The 23,528-nt window shown below is 35.6% G+C and overlaps 1 protein-coding gene across 2 annotated transcripts in view; it reads left to right on the forward strand.

Moving 5' to 3' along the window:
• Positions 1 to 23,528, forward strand: part of TINAG (tubulointerstitial nephritis antigen) — a 72,753-nt gene that overhangs the window by 28,983 nt on the left and 20,242 nt on the right. For both annotated transcript variants that reach the window (XM_081140382.1, XM_081140383.1), the window contains exons 7-9: positions 1,275 to 1,455; positions 3,195 to 3,240; positions 7,006 to 7,129. In XM_081140382.1, coding sequence (XP_080996508.1) covers positions 1,275 to 1,455; positions 3,195 to 3,240; positions 7,006 to 7,129 — 351 coding nt within the window. The remainder of the gene's footprint in view (positions 1 to 1,274; positions 1,456 to 3,194; positions 3,241 to 7,005; positions 7,130 to 23,528) is intronic.

The raw sequence follows: 23,528 nt of genomic DNA on the forward strand, positions 1-23,528 counted from the left end.
AAATATAAATGATCATTGAGACCCAACTAAATCTCATTGTATTAGCCTGCTTAGTTTAACATAACAAAATGCCATAGACTGGGTGTCTTAATAAGTGTTAATGTGTCATGGTTTTGGAGACTGAGAAACCCAAGATCAGGATGTAGCCAATTCAGTTTTTAGAGAGAACCCTCTTCCTGGCTTGCCTTCTCACTGTGTTCTCACAGGGCAGAGAGAGAGTTCTCCTGTCTCTTCCTCTTCTTATATAAACATGAATCCCATTATGAGTCCCACCTTCTTTACCTCAATTAAAACTAATCATTCCTTGAGGCCCCATCTCCAAATACCATCACATTGGGGATTAGGGCTTTAACACATGAATTTGGGGTGACACAATCCAATGGATTAGACTCATCCCATTTAATGCAAGATTTATTTTATTTTTTTGAAGTGGTTAGGTTTTTAATGAGTTTGCTTTCATTATGCTCTTTGCCCAGATTTTCTTACTCTATTGAACACTATTGAATTATTTTGAACCAATCCTAATGTATATTTCTATGGCCAATTCAACATTGAATATCTATAAAACCAATTCCATTGTTTTATTTTTCTTAACATCTGCTTCGCTATTCAATGAATTATGTTAGACTTGGAGCCAAATAATTTGTACTTATCTATGTTCATTTTCAAAATCAGGGATTGAAATTATTTTCTTTATCTTTTGTGTAATGTCAGATAACTTTCTATTTTATTAACTTTAAATATTAGCATATACTATTTCTCCAAAGTATTATGAATATAGACACATAATACAAGTCTTATGAGAGGGTATCTATAACTTAATAAAAATGTAAAAAAATACCCTTAATTCTAAAGCTTATATAATTTATCAGAATACCCCATCTAAGTATAATGAAATTCATTGTCCTTTTATATTAAATTTGGCTCTTGTACATTATGCATAATTATAGATGCAGAATGAAGAAGTACTTCCCCTATAAATATTACCACAGATTTTATTGAAAATCACTTTTCACCTTCAGGAAATGCTATAATGTGGATAGAATTACTTATTAAAGTGGATTGAAGCAAGATTTAAAAAAATTATAATGAGGAAATAAGAGGGAGGCAGGGGAGAGTGTAACATCAGTAGACTGCTCTTTTAGGATCAGTCAACATTTTGCGAGTTACACGTGTAAGTAAACAGAATGTTTAATTCAGTAAAATTGCATATAGATGGAATGTTATGGCATTTTCCTAAGTATTACTTTTACTATTTTGCTTATTCCTCACAGACTGGTATCCCATGCATGCTATCCACTTTTCAAGGACCAAAATGCTACGAACAATGCCTGTGCCATGGCCAGTAGGTCTGATGGGCGGGGAAAACGGCATGCCACAAAGCCATGTCCCAACAACATCGAGAAATCTAATAGGATCTACCAGTGTTCTCCTCCATACAGAGTCTCTTCCAATGTAAGTCTAAGTGGCAAGAATTAACAGGGGTTAACTTGCTCAAAAATATATAGCTCTGCTGTTATTAAAAATATTTAAAAACTATTTAAAACTATCACAGTCTAAGATAATACTATGTTTTCAGGTAAAATTTTCTATATTCTTTTTTTTTAATTCCCATCTGAGGATATTTTTTCCATTGCTTTTCAGAGAGAGTGGAAGGGAGAGAGACAGAGAGAGAGAAACAGAGAGAGACATTGATGTGAGAGAGACACATCCATTGGTTGCCTCCCACACGAGCCCCGGCCAGGGCCAGGGCTCAATTCTGCAACCAAGGTACAGTGCCCTTGGATGGAATCAAGCCCGGGACCCTTCAGTCTGCAGCTAAGGTTCTAACCATTGAGCAAAACTAGTCAGGGCTAATTTTGGTATTCTTAAAGTACCCATTAAAGATTTCCAGTTTGGGTCTGATCTCTGTAATATTGGCAGCATAAATGATTGACTTACATTTAAAAATGCCCATGGAAATAGAGTTTTTAAATTATGTTTTCATTAATTATACTTGACAAAACTAAATAAAACCTTTTTTAACTGACTTTTTATTTGTGGTTGTAGCTCATTTTATCAATCCTTTGCCTTACTCCACAAAATAATTAAAGTAAACAGCTGTAATGGGAAAAAGACACCTTTGAATTCCAGTTGGCCATCTTGAAAGCACTGGCAAATTTTCCATCATGTCAGTGTTACCCAGACTTTCTCACTTTCAGAATATCTGAACCTTCAGTTTCCCAGTTACCTGAAGAATACAGTCTGGTATTCTTACCACGGCATACAAGCTTTCATGATTTGGTTCTGACCTGTGCTATTACAGACTCTTGTCTGGCCAGCATCTACCCTTCCACCCACCCATAGGGCTTCTGACATAAGGACCACTGTCTGCTTCCTAGATACACCATTCTCTTTCATGCTTCTCTACTTAGCCAAGAGATGATTCCTCTTATCCCACTTATTTCCATCTGGTAAAATCTCACACATGTGTCAACGCCTAGGTCAAAACTTGATCTTCTCTGTGAGGTTTTTCTTGACTCCTAGGTAGGATTAATTTCCCTTTCTTGTTTGCATCTATGGCCCTTTGAGCTTGTCTCTGTAACAGAACTCATCAATTTGTAATGCAATTAGTTGTGCTACTCTCAGTCTAGCCCACAGACAGTAAATACATTGGGGATAGGTTCAGGGTCAATGCCTGTTTCTATCTTGGTTTACAGTGATATGTACTCTGTGATACATGTGCATAGATGAACGAATGAATAAATAGCCTGGCTCTTTACTAAGGGCTGTATTACACACTGGGTAGCAACATTTGTATGCTAATTCTACATTAATGAACTATACTAAACACACATCTGGAATTGCTCCTGTGATCAAAAGAATGGAGATGGCATTAATTGCCAATGATTAAACATGGTTTTAACTTACTTTTTTTTATGACCATAAAAAGTTATTATATCTTCTCTCCATTATAAAATTATTGTTAGTGTTCAAGTCAGTGAAATAAATGGTGCATCTTGTTTTTGGCACCTTCATCAGTGGGGCATTTCGCATGTGGGTATTTCAAAAGCATGATGAATGGCAACTGGTCAAGGCTCATTGGGCTGTGTAACTCCTAAATTGATTCTACAGCACCTAACATTAAATACCAGACAATGGCATTAGTATCCTCTGATAACAATAACAATGCTCATTGATATTTTTTCTTCTAGGAAACTGAAATAATGAGAGAAATCATGCACAATGGACCAGTTCAAGGTAAGCTTAGATAAAATATGGTTGTGTGTTATTTATCCTTTAATAAGCAACATTACATTTTAGCTCATGTAAAAGGAGCTTAATAAAAGAAAGAAAATTTTTACTTTTAGAGTGTTCATAGGATTCAACAGTTCTAAGGCCAGTGCAATCATGGGAAATACACTTACATAATAACTTCATCAGTTGTCATTTTATTAAAAAAATAGATTCACCCATAAATTTAATTCTTAAAATATTAATGACACATTTGATGAAAGTCTGCTAAATATTTCTAAAATGATTATGAACCAAGCAGACAGTCAAATATAAGCAATGGAGCTCATATTTAAAATTCATACATAGAAAACTAAACATTTTCTCACCTTCAGTTTAAATGGATTAGGTAATGAATTGGAAAAAAAAAATTGAAGTTTAGCAGTAAAAGTAAAGTAGATACTTTCCTGTTTCTATAAACTCAAGACAAATCAAATAAGCCAGTATGATTTTGTATTTTATAAAAGGCTTTCTGTTTTGATCAATTTTGTGTTATGGATAGGAAACAGTAAAAAAGAAAATAATATACTAACTTACTGTACATTGACTGATTTTTAAGATATCTCTGATACATAGTTTCTCTGCTTATCTATTGATATTTATTTTGCACTGATGGCATAGCTAAAGATACATTCACAGCTTATATGCTCTGTATTAAACATGGCCTTGAAGGGCATAGAAGAACAAATCTTGTGAGGTCTAAAGTGGAAATACAGGATCTGAACACTGAAAGGCCCAAAATAGATTATCAATGTAATGGGATGAACCAAATACATTTAAATTAACAAAAGAAATTGAAATAAACCATAACTTAAATTTAAAATATTTTATATATACCTAAGGAAGTATTGGCCAGTTTTTGTTTCTGTTTTTCTGAATGCTGATCTAATTAGTATTGATTCATCGTCTAGCAGGAACCATTGATTTTAAAATTGTGTTGAATAATGTGTATTGATTGTTATCACCACTAAATATTTATTGAGAAACTGAAGCTTACACTAAACATATCCTGGGACATGTTTAATTTTTAAAAATCCTTGGGCCTTAAACAAAACCTGAAACAAATAAATATAAAAAAATTTTTTTTCTTTACAATTGCATCATTTTTGTTGGCTCTTATAAGAAAAGGGCAATGCATGTGTAATTTAAATACATGCCTCAGTAAGTGGAGTGTGTGTGACAAATTTGAAGGAGCACAGGCGTCTGAACTCAAGGATGAATTTAAAAATTCAACTTCCACATTGGCTACTTAAATGACTTTGAGCAAGTTTACTTAACCATCTCAGAATCTTCAGGTCATTGTTACTGTAATAAGTTGGTTTTCTCTCTCTCTCTCCCCGTCAAAAGAAATTTGGATCATAATTATTTAAAAGAGAACACTTTAGGTTTCTTTTATGGTCATGTAGTGAAATGTTCATGAATTTCACATAATTCAGAAATAAAGAGGCCCAGCCGGCAAGGCTCAGTAGTTGACCATTGACCTATGATCCAGGGGATAGCAGTTCGATTCCTGGTCAGGGCACATGCCCGGGTTGCGGGCTCCATCCCCAGTGGGAGGGTGCAAGAGGCAGCAGATCAATGACTCTCTCATCATTGATATTTCTATCTCTTTCCCTCTCCCTTCTTCTCTCTGAAATCAATAAAAAATTAAAAAGTAAAAAAAAAAATAGATACCGTTTGAAAATAATAAACTTGAAATGCAAAGTATTCAACATTCATTGAACAAATGTTTGTTGAGAACCTACCTCCTGCCAGTCTGAGCCAGGAGCGAAAGACAGAGCTGCAGTGAAGGAGAGCTTCACCCTGGCCTCAAGCATACGATAATTCTGTATGTCGGTTGGGCTGCAGTTTCCCAGAAATAAAATTACACTACAGTAGCTATATAGTTAAATGTTTGTGGGTTCATCAAGTCTGTTTTGGTGTCAGAGACTGAAAGAAGGAGCTGCCTTCAAGTTCATTGTGATGGCTTCTCACCCATGTTTCTTTAGTTGGCAGTTTTTTCAGCAATGAAGTACATATTTTATTCATAGTGGTTAAGAGAAAGTTGGGAAAAGCTAAAGAAGCCAATGGTTCTATAGAAGAGGAGAACCACTAGCAATATCCTCCCATTTTTATAAATGCTGATTGACCAATCTTGCTGTAGATGCACAGTGATTGTCCACCTATTGTTGCCCGGCTAACATATTGCATTTTTCCCCAGTCTCGATACAAAAGGATGTAAAACGCAATAGAATGCTGAATAAGTAACATTTTTGCATTCTTCTAAAATACATAGAGTTAAAAATAAGTTTGGGTTATGAAGAGAATAGAAGCAAAGATCTGCATAGAGAACAGTTATATAAATTCTTAAAAACCAATGGAAATGTGTTTAAAAGTCGATAAAGAAAACTTAACCTCTTTTGAGAATATTTGAACAGCATTAGAAAAGGCATGGAACATTAAAAATGAAATAAAAAGTGGAACATTAAAAAGTTATATTTGACTTTGGAGGAGGAACTTCATTTTAGTATCTACCAAATGCCGGTGACCTCAGTTCCTATTTTATTTAAAATGCATGTCAACTAAGGTAGACAAACATTGCACCCTGTTATGAAGGGTGCTTATTTTGTCCCAACTAAAAGTATTTTCAGTTCACATTTAGAAATTTAAAGTCTTCACTCTGAATTGCCCAAGCCCTTGAACAAAGTACACAATACAGAAAAGAAGTAATCTAGGTGAGGGAATGAAGAAGAGCGTTATAAAGTATAAGCTCTTCCTTTCTAAAGAATGCAGCATCGAATCAGCTCTCCAGAGCTGCTAGGATGGAAGCCTGTCAGAATATTCTTTTGCCAAGGGTTTTCTTTTTATCAAGCTCACCAAGGAAAGATTTGTATTTATTTCTAAGGATTAAGGACAATTACTTTAAGCCCAGTTTGCTAGGCTCACCCTTCTCTGCTAGCTTAATTGGAGTTTCAAGAAGCCTAAGTTTAATGGAGAAATTGCAAATCACTAGCCAACGGTAGTGGTTCTTTGCTGCAAGAGGCTCAATTCCTGGTTATAGTGCTTCTGTCAATTAAGAATATATAGTGTTTCAAAGGAATAATGTATACGTAAGTAACACTCAAACAGCTGAAAGTTGTTCTTAAAACAGGAAAATATTGCAGGCACATATAAGTGACATTATATGATACAGTACTTGTCTTTCTCCGACCGGTTTATTTCACTTGGCATAATACTCTCCAAAGAAACTAACAAAATAGAAAGACTCATAGACACAGAGAACAGACTGACAGCTGTCAGAGGGAAGGAGGGAGGGGGGCTGGGTGAAAAGGTGAAGGGATTAAGCAAAAACAAAACAAAACTCATAGACACAGACAGCAAGCAGTATGGTGATTACCAGAGGGCAAGGGGGTGGAGGAAGGCAGAAGAGGGTAAAGGAGAGAGAAATGGTGACAGAGACTTGACTTGGGGTGGGGAACACACAATGCTATCTACAGATAATGTATTATAGAATTGTGCACCTAAAACCTACATAATTTTATTAACCAATGTCACCCCAATAAGTTAAAAAAAAAAGAGAAAATATTGTAGCCAATTAAGTTAAACAGGAATCAAAATTAAGCTGTATTGCAAAATCCCTTCTTAAATTTAACTCCTGGCAATTTATCCATTGATCGTTTTGTGAGAATTTCTGGGTTTTTTAAAAGATAATGTTTTTAACTGTGTCGTTTTTCCTGTTCGGCTTTATTTTAGCCATAATGAAAGTCCATGAGGATTTCTTCCATTATAAGTCAGGGATATATAGACATGTGACCAGCACAACTGAAGAATCAGAAAAATACCGAAAGCTTCAGACACATGCAGTCAAACTCACTGGGTAAGACAATTCTTAAAAATGTTCATGTAGTGCATTTAGGTACCAAAATTCCCCTTTGTATTGAGAAAGTCTGATACAAAATAAAAGTTGTCCAAGGGAAAGAAAATAATATATTTTACCTATGGCATAATGGAGGCAAGGATGCAAATCTAAAATATATTAATATTTGGTGAAAAGGTTTTGAATGAAAATGCAAATGGCAGAGATTAAGCAGGAAGAGAGAGGAGGGTCACTTTTAAGTCAATATAAGATTATTATTTATATTTATGTGAGAATTGTGGAATTAATATTTATCAAATCTGTGGATAACACACATTCAGCCCTGCAGGGGCAAGAAATAGGTTCAAAATTTGGTTCCATTTCAGAAAGAGAGTGTGATCACCTGAGACCACTTTGTCCAGTGCTTTCTCAGTCTCATCCTGACGTCCCATCTGCAGGTCTGTTCTCACAGTGTCGCACTTCAATTCAGATGAAAGGCTACTGAAAAGATTTGGGGTTTTTTTGTGTGTTTTTTTTTCCATCTCAAACCCTCACTTTTCTCATCTGCCTATTATGGTAAATAACTTCTTTCCTGTTGAATATGTTCTTCCTCTTTAAATTGGATTGAACCTGCACAAAAACTGCCTCTCCTACCACCAAACTGTTACCTTCTCCTGATCTTTGAAACAGTCTGAGTCGCCTCCAAGGTGCGTAGACTAGTTGTCCTCTGTGATGTCTCTTTAATCATCGTTCCTCCTTTATTTGGAATACTCTAATATTTCCATTATAAAATTATTACATTTTAGTGAATCTAAGACACTACTGATTTTGATGGCTTTTCTTGATTTCAAAAATGTGGAAAACATGTTCATTTTAGAATTGAAATATATTTCAAGTTAATGTAGGATATTAAAACAGCTACAGATGAGAAAAAAATGTAAAGACAATTTTACTATTCAGTGATAACCTCTCGAGAATTTGGAGTAGTTTGGTAGGTATATCTCCTAAATATATAGCTATAGAGAAAGATGGCTAGATAGATAACTAGATGCATTTTATAAGGAAATGAGATACTAAAGTACTTAAAATTTTATGACAAGGAAAATTTTCCTAAAGTTTCATTAGCAGTATATAAGAATTCCAGTTTCTCAATATTCTTTTAAACACTGGGTGCTTTACTTTCCCACTGAGTCATATTAAATTTCCCAAATCATTATGAATATTTAATAAAAAGCATGTCATATAAGTCTATCTCTCTTCATGGAAAGTTAGACAAATAAAAATTGAAAGATAATATGGGATAGTGGCATTTTAAAATACACTCAGGTTAATTTCACTTGAATTTAATGAAATATCATGAAATAATGTGAAATGAGATTTTTTAAAATTCTTCAACACAAGAGATGACAGTTTCTAAAAGAATACTGTATACTTAAGAGGAAAGTATATTAAAAGAATTAACTATTGGAGTAACAATCCATTTTTAACTTCATATTTCAGTTTCAGATTATGTTGATTTGTTAATAGACAAGATGAGGAAATTCATCATTCTTATATCTTTTCCCACCTCACCTCCTCTCATATACCTTACATATGTTAGTAATACTATTTTTACACATTAAAGGATTATAAAATTTTCATCCTTCTCTGAAGCCATAATATAAATATTTTATAGTTTCTTATATATTATTGGAGTCAAGGATAAGCAAATATTGACACTGGTTTTTGTGTTCTTGAGTTAATTTTTATTAATTATTTTATTGGGTGAATTTTATTTTTGATCAAGAAGGGCTTTTATGCCTGTGGTCCCTAATTTCTTGCATATTTGAGAAAGTGTTTGTTTTCTTTTTATTCAGGAATATCTTTAATAAGTATAAAATTTTGGGACTATAGGACCTTTAAAACTTTGTAGATGGCGCTCCAGAGTTCCTGGCATTGAGTCTTCCTGCAGAAAAATCTCTGGCCAACCACAGGGTTTTGTCTCCTTATAAGTGACATGACCTTTTCTATTCAAATACTCATATTAATCTCTCTTTTATCCTTGAATTAGCTATATTCACTTTTTAAAAGTATATGCTATACATACACTGAATCTTCTATATCTGCTTTTATATTTTAATCATATTTTTATTATAATTCTTAATTATTGTATATGGTTTTCTCCACTCTGTCCCATAGATCCCTGAATATTTATTGTAGTATTTGGTGTGTATTCTCCAAGGGCTTTCACCTCTGAAATATTTTTTAAAATTTTTTTCTCATCCCTTTCTTTTGGTTGTCTTTTAAGGTCATCGTCTTTGGCCTGTATTTAGAGACTTCATGTCTGTAATTTCTTTGAGTCTCTGTCTAACTTCTCCAGTTTCCCTGAATAGTCCCTTTATAGCTGTATAGTCTTCAGGTGTCTTTTGCCTGACTTCTTTTAAAAATTTTTATCTCTAGTCTATGCATTTCACCCTCCGTCACTTCCTCTTTCCAGTCCACTCCCTCTACTACTTTGACCCCAAATGGCTTTCCGCCCATACATACTTTCAGTGAAAATTCCATCCAGTCTGACCACCATTTAACTGGCCCTCTTCTTCTTGATGCCAACACCCCCTTTGTTATTTGTAACAATTCTGTGGTGACTCATTATAATCACTCACACCCACCCCGGACTCCTCTGCCTTTGCTTGATTCCTCATATTGGCTTAGCACAATCTCAAGTCTGGTTAAACTAAAATCAGCCTGTTTTGTACCTGTAGCTGTGCATCTGAATACAGCCATAATACAGTCATAACTATGCTGGTTTCACTCTTATTTATAACCACAAATTTCAAGTAGTTTTTTAATACTCCTAGGCAATTATATTCTGGATTTTTATTCTGTTTACTGTTCCACACCAAGTAATTATCTAAAAATCTTTCCTTTTGTCTTGAATCCCCAATGCCTCTGTCCTCATGCTCTTACTGCATAATCTTGAACTTTATTTCACCAAAAAAGATTAAAGCAATCAGAAATAACTCCTAGTCTCACCCATTCCACCTCTCAGCATGCACTCTCCCATACTCTTTCTTCCACTTCTTACATAGATGGAGCATCCATGCTCCCACCTAAATCCCTGTTGCTCTAGTGTTGACACCAACCCTCTCCACTATTTAAGGATATGCAGAAGCAATTTTCCACTTTGCTTCTTTGTAATCAACCTTTTCTACCAACATACTTGCATGCCGTTATTTCTCAGATATTATGAAAATAAAAAACTTCTCTGGACTCCACTTCCTAATACTCCATTTATGGTCTTTCCTTACAGCAAACTCCTTGCAGGATTTGTCTGTCCTTACTTTCTTCAATGTTTCTCTGCCCATTTTTTTTTTTCCCTTAAGCTTCTCCAATCACTTTTATTTCCTTGCTCCTCTTCATAAAAAATATTTATTTCAAGGTTATTAATCACCTCAACATTGCTATCGTCATGGGTCAGAATGCAGACCTGCCCATCTTTTCCTGCTGGCTTTTCCCTTCTGGCTATGACTTTTCAGTGTTCTTTGCTAGGCTTTTCCCTTTGTACTTTTATACTTCTTAATGTTGGAGTGTCCCATACTCAGTTCTAGGTATTTTTTCCCTTCTGTTCTTACTCATTCTCTGATGAACTCATCAGTCTCTGAGCTCATCCTGGCTTTGAGAACCATCTGAACCTGACACCAACTGAATTTATTTCTCCAGCCCAGATCTCTCTCCTGAACTCCAGACTCATACATTCCATGGCCTACTTGACATCGCCACTTGGAAACCTAATAGATGGCTCAAATCAGCACCTCCAAACTGAACTCCTGATCCCTGCCTTTACACCTGCTGAATAGCATCAACCTTCTCTGTCTTAGTGGATGACAATATCCTTCCATATGCTCTGGCTGGAAACCTTGAAATTCCTTTCCTTGCTACTCACTTTCAATCTGTCAGAAATTGTTGTTTCAACTTATATTCAGAATCTCACCACTTTTTACTATCTAAACTACCACTCTTGCCTGGACCACCATTACCCAATATTTTGTACATGGATTACTTAAGTAGCTTCTAACTGGCCCTCCTGAATTTATATTTGCCCTCAAAAGTCTACTCTCAACAGAGAGACAAGAGTGTTTCTTTTATAACAATAGCCAAATCTTGTTACTTGTTTACTCAGAAATCTACACTACTTTCCTATTTCCCTGGGGGTAAAACCAAAGTCCTCACAATGGTCTACAAAGGCCTACTTGATCTGAGAACTCCCCCACCTGCCTGCATGCACCCTCATCAACTTTCTGATCTCAATTTCTGTTCATCTGTGCCTGTTTTTCCTGCTCTAGTGCTCCTTTAGTGTTTCAGGAACCCACACCTCAGGTCTTTCTCTCTGCCTAAAATGCTCTTTCAGACATGTGATTTCTTAGTTTCTGTGTCTCCATTGAGTATTTGCTCAGATCTTGTCTGATCACTGTAGCTCCCCTGACTGTCTTATTTAATACTGCCACTTGTCCTTTCCTCCAGCATTTCTGATCCCTCTTACATGGTCTATTAATTTTTGTAACCATTATTACTTTCTAACATCTTTAATTTAATTAGCTTTGTATGTTCATTGTATATTGTGTGTCTTCCCTACTAAAATGAAGCTCCATGAGAGCAGGTGTTTGTATTACTCAGTGGTGTAGCCAAGCCACCTAATACAATGCTGACCTATAAAATACTTAATGCTTTCTTTTGTCAAAGAATAAATTATTTTAGCACATGCTCTATTCTAGTTCTCCCATGGTACTCATTTTTAAATGGGTCAGCTTTTTGTTAAAAAAATAGAGTAAGGAGGAGTTGGAGGAGAGAGCAGAGGCACTCCTCAGCTCTGATTGAAGTGTGCAATTCTTGGACTCATGCTCACCAAATCAGCTCTGCCCTTTCTGCATAGCCTGGAGCATTTGGTGGGACTCACTATACATCCTTTGCAGAAACTGTTGCTGTCATGTGCTATTCTTTGCCTTTCTTCTTTGCTTCAGCTTGTTTTCTCTTTCAACCATTGCCCCTGGAGGGTTGGCTGGGACTTTGGCACCCCGATGGCCTTCCAGTGTGACCACTTCTTCAGCAGACCTCCCATGGGTGGTAAGGGAACAGGCTGACATAGCTCAATTGCCCTGGCCTGCACATGGCTCTCATTCTAAAGATGCTAAGGGAATATTTCTGGACTGTCTTACATACTTTTAAGGGCAAACTTTTCCGATTCAGATTGGAAGTGGAGGGGGTGGGGTGGTAGTAGTGAGTGTTGTTTCTCAGCATCTGCTCTTGCTTTAGCAGAGAGCACAGTTGTCTCTATTATTCCTCAGTGTTGCCATTTGGGATTACAGCTGCTCGCCTTGCTCACTAAAGATAGAAAGTATTGGGGTTTTAAAATTTGTTTTATTTTTTAAATTCTTAACTCTTTAGTGACTTTTTGGGAAGACAAATGGAATAAAAATGCCTTTATACTGCCACTCTCACTGGACATTCAGCTCTAGTTTATTTTCCTTCACTTTGAAAGTCCCATTCTTTCTAAAGCTCTCCTTCTCATGCATGTTTCATGATCAGTTTTTGTCTTCTCTTGCAATGTCCTTGATTGGAAAACTTTTTCCACCATATACTTGGCGATTGCAATAACTTTTGCTATCATTTAGAGAACACAGAAAATACCAACATTGATGTGGTTTCTTGGTTTATTAGAACTGATCATTTATCATCTCTACCACCTTTTTAGCCATGCTGGTTATGTTACCTTCAGTCTACTCCTCAATTTGTTCATGCTGGGTTTTTACAAGATATGAATGTGTTTACGTTTAATCACTCTGACACTGTTCGTTTGTTTTCCATGTTCAACGTGTCAGCTGCAGTCACGTGTTTCCTTTTATAAACGTCTAGGGAATTGAGACCTTTGTAAATATATAGCACATGTGTGAAAATTAACAAGGCTAATTCTGACAAATTATTCTTGGAGCATAGGTTTATTTTTCAGAACATTTTAGGTCACCTGGGCATTGTTAGGTGCCCTGGAGCAGTAGGTTTTAATTCATTTCTCCATTAGTAGTAATTCCTGATTCGGTAAGTACTGCATGTGGAAAATTAATGCACCTGTGAATTAGAGGGTAATCTAATAGCCCAAGTAAGTTAATATTCCTTATCTGAGAGTTTAATATACTCTTATCAAGTACCTTACACATTTATTGCAATACGTACATTTTATTTGCTGCCCTTTCTGTAGAAGACAAAGCTGTCTGATTTTACTCACTTGAACAAATGCATTTAAACTTCTGTCAAGTGCCCAGTGCTGGGGAATAGAAGGACAAGGGCATAGTCCTGCTCCTAAGGAGGTTAGGGAATGAGGCAGGCAATTCACAACTGACTCCAGCAGAATGTAATAAATGCTACATATTTCTCTCTCTATAAAGGACAGGATTGCAGCGGGTAGATAAAAACCTATAAAAACAAAGTGGTTTTTTTGCTCCTAATACTCTTACTTTACTCCTCTCTCTCCTCTTTCCAAAACCTCTGTTTATCCCCATTGTGAATACTAGAGTTAAAAAAGCATTTAATTGAATAAAAAATGTCATATTATGAGATTGGCATTATTTTATATACTAATGATAAGAAAATATTACCAATTAAGCTTAGAAACTCCATTGATTTTTAGATGGCTCCCAATTTTAGAGATATTAAAACATGCAGGAGAAAAAGTCTGTCTTGCAATAAAAAGCGACATGGCATTTGAGATACTTATCCTGGCCAGTGTCCTCTGTACTCCGGTTTTATTCCGTTGGTGTCTCTCTCCATATCTATCGCAGTTCATCCAGTGTCCCAGTCCACAAAAGGTTCTGAGTTATTTTTAATCCTTACATCAGAAGTTGATAATGTAGTGCATTTATGCCATTTACTTTTGCATATGATTTTTCAGGAATCATCACTAGAACTTGAATAAAAAAATCAATCAGTTATAAATTTTAGAGAATTAAAAGAAATATTTGGGATAAACATTGCATTTTATTCATATTGTTACCCCTGCTTCTGGGGCATACTTTTATTGAGGATATAGTCTACATATCACCAAAAGAAAATAATAAAATAATTTTAGGACATATTTTTGCTATTGTTTGATAATATTTTACGTGAAAGTTTATTTATTTAACAAGTCTTTATTGAGAACCTATATGTGCCAGGTGCTGTTTTAGGTGCTAGAAATGCATCAGTGACCAAAATAGATGCAAATCCTGGTTCTCATCAAACTGATATTCTACTAATCCATGCATAGCTGTTAGGCAATTAAAATTGTGTTTTATAAAGGACAGAGTTTGGTGCTAAACTTTGTGTGTGTGTGTGTCTGATGTCAACAATATAAACATTTTTATATAAAAATACTGTGTAGTGACTCAGAGAGGAGATAAACCATGGAGGCTGAAAGGAAAGCAAACATGAGAGTAGTCCAAGAAGAACCAATTAAAAAATAACAAAGATGTTTTTTCAAGTAGATTGTGAATGATAATTGTCATTTTAAAAATTACTGAATACCCTAAAATACATTTAAAAATGCTTCAAAGTGATAGGAATTAAACATGTTTCCAGTAAGTGACTGTGAAGACATCTGGTTTGAGTGAATCATCCAAAAATCAAGTCAGAGATTTCTGTAAACCCCAACGCAAATCTATTATAGAACTTAAAATTGGGCACAAATGGAATGATTTCTAAGTTTCTTTTTAATATGTATTCAACAAAAATAGAACTCATGCTGTTCCTGGTACTGTGGTAATAGGCAACGTGAGAAAAAGAAAACAACAGTCCTTGACTTCACAGTGCAGCTAGACATTAAATAAAACACATAAAAATGTAAAGTTATGATACATTTTACAAAAGCAGGGTTGAAAGTGGTAAGAGGGCATACAATACTTGATTTAGACTTTAGAGTCTGAGAATTGTCCCTGAGGAGGAAAGTCTGAGCTGAGATTTATGGGTTGCTTAGGAACAGGCAAAGGGAACAGCTTGTATAAAAAACTATGGTCAGAGGGATACACAGTGTTATGATCGCTGAATCTCAGACAGCAAGGACTTGTGGGCCATTTTACAGAATTTAGTCAAGCGTGTTAAGCATTTGGTTAAGGATCTTAAGAGCAAAGGGAAGCCATTGAAGTTTTTCAAATAGAAAGGTGGCATGCTCATTCTCTGTATTATTTTTAAAGATTGTTTAACTATAAAATGTGATCTAAAAAGGCAAATTGTAGTAATCTAAGTAAAAGATAACAGTCTAGACTTGGTATGATGGTGGAAAAGTTGGGGAGATATGAATGGATCAAAAATATTTAGGGAGAAAAGCTGGCAGACATGATGTGGATTTGGAATAGAACCTAGACAGTGAGATGGAAAAGTTCAGTATTGGATATGATGATTCTTAGGTGTCTTTGAGACATAAAAATGCAGATAGGTGTCAGAGAAGACAGATATACTGACCTCAAGGTCATAGGAAAGTGTTGAAGATGGATAGGACTGAACAGAGTAAGAAAAAAAGAAAAATTGATTGATATTAAACCATGAAAAAATCCAATATTTAATAACTGGCTAGAAAACAGCAAGCCTACAAAAAAAGAGGAGAAGCCAGGGAGGCTTTATTTTAAAAGCTGCTACTGTAAGATTTTTGAGAAAGCTGGGGAGCTGAAGGATTGGGATTCAGAGTATGTGAGGAGATTGGTCACACAGAGAGATTGAGTTGCAACTTGATTGTATCAGGAGAGAGGGCAGAGGGGACAAGGTTTGATGAAACTGTTTTAACCTTTATGATAGTGATAAGCTGAGGAAAAGTCCTATCAGATACCTTCATTTTTTATCTCCAGAAAGTAGAAGGTAAGGTTATCTGTAGAGGAAAAAGGTAGTAGGAGGGATGCATTATCAGAAATTGGGGGGGCATAGAGATGGTTTGCAATGTTCTCGAGGTGTTCAGGAGAGCTGCCCAGTGCATTGCTGTGCCGCCATTCTGCCCTCTTGTGTGTGGTTTTCGCTGGTGTCGTGAGCTGCTTGCGTGTAAACAGAGAGCAATGGGTAGTTGAATTCATCCAATTGAGTTTTCCAGATGGGTGCAAGGAAGAGTCAGAAAAACAAATGGTTTAGGATCTGAATGTTAATGTTTGTGTTGCTAAGTGACAGAAAGCTTAATAAGACTGATGAAAAGAGAGGGGTGATGGATATGGAGAGAACAGAATAATCATTGGAGTAGAAACTGTGATCATTGTAATCTCAGTGATTTTATGATTCTCTAATTTATTTTTTACCTTTTAGATATTCTATCATCATGAGAAAAAAGTTAATTATGTAATAAAGAACTGATATTTTAAAGATTATGGATACAGTGTAACAGAGTGTCTAATGCCATAATGTTCTATGATAGTGCCTAATTATGTTGAAAACAACTGTCTACTTTATAGTCAGCAGCCTTTGATATCCATCTCTCTATAGCTATCTAGTTAAAGGTACTGTTCTCTAGGAAATATAAAAATAATGCTTCATTTTTTAAAATTATTTTTTAATTTTTAAAATTATTTTTATTTTTATGTTTCTTTATCTTTATTGAGAATATTACACATGTCCCCTTTTTATCCCCCATTGCTCCCTCCACCTCACATCTATCCCCCCCCCCCCAGGCTTTCCTCACACCAATGTCTATGTCCATGGGTTATGCTTTGATTAATCTCTCCCCACCCCCTCCCCCCTCCCCGCCTTCCCTCTGAGATCCCTCAGTCTGTTCCATGCCTCTATGTCTGTGGATCTATTTTGTTCATCAGTTTATTTTGTTTATTACATTCCACATATAGGTGAGATCATGTGGTACTTGTCCTTCTCTGACTGGCTTATTTCACTTAGCATAATACTCTCTAGTTCTCTCCATGCTGTGCCAAAGGATAAAAGATCCTTTTTTTTTTTTTTTTTTACAGCTGCATAGTATTCCATGGTGTAAATGTCCCACAGCTTTTTTATCCACTCATCTACTGATGAGCACTTGGGCTGTTTCCAGATCTTGGCTATTGTAAATTGCGCTGCTATGAACATAGGGGTGCATAAGTTCTTTGTGATTAGTGTTTTGAGTTTCTTAGGATATATTCCTAGAAGTGGGATCACTGGGTCAAATGGCAGGTCAATTTTTAATCTTTTGAGGAAACTGCATACTGCTTTCCCTGGTGGCTGCACCAGTCTGCATTCCCAGAAAACACACACACAAAAACCCACAAAAAACAAACTAATGCTTCAGAGTTAAATTTCTAATACATTTTCCCTATATTTTTTATACCTACCATAAATAGCAAGGATTCCAGGAGCATAAATCATTATTTAGTGCCATTACAAATGATTTGACAAAGCTTTATTGGGAGCACTACTTGCATTTCTGTGTTCATCCCCAACCCCTCCCTTCCTATCTGAATAACCACTGAATGTTAAACCTGAATTTTCACACTGTGTTATGTTTAACCCCTGGCAAATTGATACATTCTGAGCAGATGTTTTAATTAGAGGTTTTGAATGCATGACAAGGTCTAAGTCAGTTTAATAAACATGTCAACTACACTTATTTAGAAAATGAAAATAAATGTGTGATAATTAGTATAAATAATACAAAAACATTTAATTTGGGTCTTAGTATGTGTTTCAACTGCTAAATGCTTAGCTCTTTCCTTTTGGGGGCTAGGGCTGCCCTGGTTTGAGTAGGTGCTATAACAGATAGATTCAAAATAATTAATACTTCAGATATATTAATAGGAGTTTATTTCTTGTTCACATAACAGTTCAAGGTAGGCGATTCTAGTTTGTTGGGAAGCTCTCCTTCATATAGTTTCAGCTCTTTCTACTTTGTTGCTCTGCTACCTGTTAGGATTGCCTGTTGTGATCTCATTTAGCCCATTAAAAAAGGAGAAGAGCACCAGGAGGGTCCTTACAATCTCTTCTTTCAAAACATGACTCAGAAATGGCTCTTATCACTCCATTCACATTCCTTTGGCTAGAACTCACTCACATGGCTCTGGCCCAGTTGCAAAGGTGGCAGGGAAATGTAAAAGGTCTGGCAGGAACATTTTATATCAGAATAACACAGCTAAATATTGGGGTAGAATTTCAAATTTGCAAATGTTTTAAAGGAAAAGAAATGGAGACTCAAATTTTGAGTTTGTGAAGAGCTGACTCTCTCAGGCCCTCTGTGATTATGAGTTTTGTTTTTAGAGAAATTACTGCTCTACAAGATTGATTAAATTAATAAATGTATTTGGTAATAGCTACATCTATAGTCACTGAGGTAGCACTACCACCGAGTCCTCATACTCAAAATACTTATATGATGGGGATTATTATTCCATTTTATCAGAAATAAGAAACAGAATGCTTTAGAAAACTTTTCAAGTCCTTCTCACTTCAAAATTGATATTATCCCAACACTGCATTTACATACATGTGAACAAGGAAGGTCCAGTGTCAAGATCCACTCAGCATCTTTTACTATATAGGGTTTCTCAAGCAACTGCTATATTTTCTCTTTTAATAAAAATTCCTTAGGGCAAAAATGAACATATCCTTTTATCCTGTCTAAAATTGTATTCTCACTTGCTTTCACCACACATCTTTAATTTGTAAATAAAGAGTTTTGCTTAATTTTTCAAAAAGAAACTTTAAATACGTAATATGTGCCAAGTATTGTGCTAGACATTAAGAATACAAATGCCAGTAATATACTTCTCCCGTCCTCAAGCAAGGGGAGTGGGGGGGGGGGAGAAAAAGAAAGAAAGGGGTAGGTAAGCAGGTGCTAATACACAGCATAGTAAGTCTGGAGATGGAAATAGGACAGGAATTTATACTGAGCAGTGAGGATGTACATCATATAGGAAGAGACATAATCCCAGTTCTGGGGCCGGAGAAGACTTTGGGAAGGTGTGGCACCTGCTGTGGAGTGGAGTTGAGTAAGTAGAAATTATAGAAGGCATATGAAAAGGGAAGAGTATATTCCTGAAAAAATGTGCAGCAAATGTAAAATCTCACAGTAAAAGACATCCTTAAGGAATTGGAAAGAACTTAATATGGGTGGTGTGCAGAGCAAGGAGGAATCTAGTGAAAATGAGACTAAGAGGTGGCCAAGTCAGAGGGAGGGGCGCTCTTTTCAATTGAATGACTTCTCCTGGAGCCTAGCCTGGCTCTGACTGCCTCGTGTTTGAGTTGCCTCACATGCCTCCATTAGCTCTATATTAACTTACATGCCTCTGCTGCAACGTAATTTGCTTTACAGTGAGAGTTCCAGGAAGCGTCTGTGTGACGCCCCTCTGCCCCCATCCTGTGATGTTCTCAGGAAAGAGACCAAACAGTCTTTCACATTTGCAAGCAGTTCAGTTCAGCATCCTAGTTCTGAATCATTCTACTTTGAGATGAGACATATCTGAGATCAGAAATTGTGACCAAGAAAAGAAATGGGATTTCAAAAAAGTGGAATTCAGTTTCTGCTACTTGCCTTGTAGCAGAAACTAAATAACTTTCAAAATGGAAAAATAATCTTTTCTTTCCCTGACACACTGGCAGATCTGAGCTCTGGGAAATGCATACAAACACTTGCCTAGACTTGAAGTGTTTAAAATCTAATAGTAGAAACAGCCTTGTAAAAATATAATGTGAGTCATTGAAATGGACGGGGTGAAGCTGTACAGAAGCAGAGAGCAGGGGGACCTCACCTAAGAGCGTGCAGGTGCATTAGCGAGGGAGCAAGCGAGGAGTGGAGTGGGAAATGACCTGAGAATAAAGGTGAACATATTAACTATTTCTTTGTGAACTATTTCTACCATTTCTACTGTGAACTATTTACTCTTTTCCTTTATTCAGTTTTCTAATAGAGTGTTAGTTTTAAAAATTTTGATGTGTATGAGCTCAAAATGCATTGGAAGCATTAACCCTTTTATAATATTGGCTAAATCCCAGTTTGTGGTTGGCTTTTATAAATTTATTTCTAATGATTTTGACCTGAACAATACTTTAACTTTTTAAAAAATATATATATATATCTTTATTGATTTCAGAGAGAGGAAAAGAGAGGAAGAGAGAGAGACAGAAACATCAATGATGAGAGAATCATTGATCGAGCCCGCAACCTGGGTATGAGCCCTGACCGGGAATTGAACCCCGATTGCTCGGATCCTAGGTCGACGCTCAACCGCTGAGCCACGCCTGGCCAGGCCTTTAACTTTTAATTGAGGTTTTAATGTTCTATTTTAAAAATAATTAAGTCAACATTCTATCTGAAAGGTATTTGGGTGAATGATGTAGTGACAATTTAATTTTCCCTCCAAACTCTGAGCTTAAAAGGACCAGGGTCACATAGTGAAAAATCCACCCCTTCCTTACTCTTTATAATGCATTTTCTGTTGCTTATTAAATTCTTATATAAATTTATTATGGTTTGATTCTGGGATGTCTTGTTCAAAATCCTCTCTATTATTCAATTTCCACCACTTTATTTTAATACTAAAAGGTGTTTGCATTGCTTCATTGCTCTCATTTTTTCACTATTTATCCAATTACTTTTACTATTTATTTTCCTAATGATACTAAGAAAAAGTCAGAAAAACCTAAATTGGAACCTGTATGTTTTATTTATAGAAGATCAAATAACTTTTTTTTTTTTTTAACTTTTGAAGACTATTATTTAGTACCCTGAATTTATTTTTCAAGGATTTTGTTTTTGGAATCCTCCCCCCAGGCCCCTTTTCTATACCCTAAGATCTTTATAACTTTCTGAAATGCAACTTTCAAAATTGAAGCTATTTGACAGCTAGACTATTTTTTTTCCACTTTTGTTACCAGGTTAAAGTATTTTAATAGTAAATAATATTTAAAATAAAAGAAGTATTAAAACGATAAGTTGATTCAATTGAGTAAAGACTTTACCATTTTTTAAACTTGAAATATTTTATCTACCTAAGATTTGTGAAGGACCATGGATTTTATCAACCCACTAACCTAATGTAAAAGAAGACAGTGATAGAGATTTCCCAGAGCTCACATGCTGGTTGGATGCAGAATCAATACTCAGTTCAAGCCACCTCAACTCTAATCTCGTATGTTAAACCACTGGGACGCAGCACAGTGTGTCGACACATCTATATCAAAGCCTATTGCTACCATTTAGTTAGAGGGCTTAGCCTTTTATAAGTTGGGCATAAAAGGGGGTTTGTAAGAAATAAATGAGATCATGAAGACGCAGTAGCTGGAGGCTTGATATATGGGAGCATTTCATGAAGGTTAACTATTACCAGGAATAATATCAAAAGTGGGCATCGATTGGGCTGTATTTGTAATTGGGTGTACACTTTAAAAACTTTAAAATTTGTTGTGTTATCCTCCGAATCTATAACATTTTAAAATAGGTTAATGATTTCAAACGACTTTCTCAAATTATAGATGTTATTCAGATCCCTTTCTTGAAATGAAAGCTGAACTTCTGATCTGAGAAAATTGAAGTAATTAGATGGAAAATGAACACCGTCATGGGTCTAATAAATAAATATCTAATTCTTAAACATTGACTCAATGTTTTTTCATAATATTTTCAATCCATACATTATAATATAGTTATAACACTGTGTAATTTTATTTCAAGATTTCTCAAGCAAAGCCACTACTGCTATTAATAATTGACTTCAGAATAAATTTTTCTGAGGGCTGGGATGCAGTTTTACATTGCTACTTGCTATTTTTCAAAGTTTGGATGAATTTTTTTGAAAATGTTAGGTCAGTAATACTATTTGGGCCCTTTAAGTGCTGATGCTTTCCCAAAGCACTTAGAAGTGGGCAAAGACACTATTTAGTACTGAGCTTAGAGAAAATTAGGTAATAGAAAATATCTTTTATTTGACAGAAGTGTAAATGGAGGAGTTTCTTGGCTTACTAGTGATGACATATAATTAAACACTACTTGATTTTCTTGGGAGAAACCTGGACAGATATAGATTTAAAATTTTTGAGTGATGTGAAAATACAAAATAAACTTGATTTTTGCAAAAAAGTTGGCATTAAGTAATAAAGGAAATTAGTAAAATTTGAAAAGGAAATTAACTTTGGCATATAAATAGGTACAGAAAATATCCTACTGTACACATGAAAATAACTCAAGATAAAACCAGAAGCTTATTTAATGTGCATTAAATTGTCCAGAACGTCTAGAGCTCACTAACTGGGATAGAGGACTCATTGTTCTTTACTCCCCTGAAGATGGATGCCTCCAGGGCTTAATCTTTAAGTATTTGTTGATTCTTGAATCAAGATACATTTTTTAACTCACAAAGGAGCATTCATCACTCTTTATTGAAACATTATTTACAATAGCCAAGATCGGTAAGCAACATAGGTGTTCACCAGCAGATGAATGGATGAAGCTGCTGTGGTATGTGTATACTGGGTGTCCCAAAAAATGTATACACAGTTTAACAGCTGAGAGCTCAATGTTGAAAATGAAATGTATTTTCATAAAAACTGCTTTTATAATTATTCAAAGGGTGTGTATACATTTTTGGGACACACTATATGAATATTATGTATATAATGGAATATTACTCAGCAATGAAAAGGACCAAAATCTCAACATTTGCAACAGCATGCATGGGCCTAAAGGGTATTTTTGCTATGTGAAATAAGTCAGAGAAAGACAAATACTGTGTGACTTCACTTATATGTGGAATCTAGAAAAACAAATGAACAAACGTAACAAAACAGATAGACCCACAGGTATAGAGAACGAGCTGACGGTTGCCAAAGTGGGGAGTAGTGCAAGGACCAGGAAAGGAATGTGCGAAGTCCTGATCGAGAAATAATGGTAGCTGGGACTAGGCTGGTTGTTTTGAATGTGAATAAATAAATGTAAGGTATAGTTCTTGGTAGAATTGACAGGACTTGGCAGTTTGTTGGAAGGAATAGTGGTTGGAGGGGAAGGTGTCAAGGGTAGGTCCCAAATATCTTTCATGAGCAACACATTGCACAAATGTTCTATTTACTAATATAGAGGATGATGGAAGAGATGCAGATGGAGGTAGAAGGGAAAACAAGAATTTAATATATCAAATTCTAGATATATTGAGTTTGAGATTTCTGGAGACTTCCCAATGGAAATATACATACACACACACACACACACACACACACACACACACACACACACACACTCTCTCTCTCTCTCTCTCTCTCTCTCTCTCTCTCTCTCTCTCTCTCTCTTTTTTTCCTGGGTTAAAACCACAGAATTTTGTAAGTTCAAAGAGAAATCATTGAAAATAATCAGCATTTAGATGGTAGCTAAAGCTCTGGGAGTGGAAAGGAGGATTATGGACTGAAACCTGAAGAACACCTACATTTAAAGGTCAAATATGAAGGAAGGTATAGTAAAGGAAAGAGAAAAAGTGGT

Source organism: Miniopterus schreibersii (genome assembly GCF_964146895.1).
Source record: "Miniopterus schreibersii genome assembly, chromosome: 6".
Classification (NCBI taxonomy): Eukaryota; Metazoa; Chordata; class Mammalia; order Chiroptera; family Miniopteridae; genus Miniopterus; species Miniopterus schreibersii.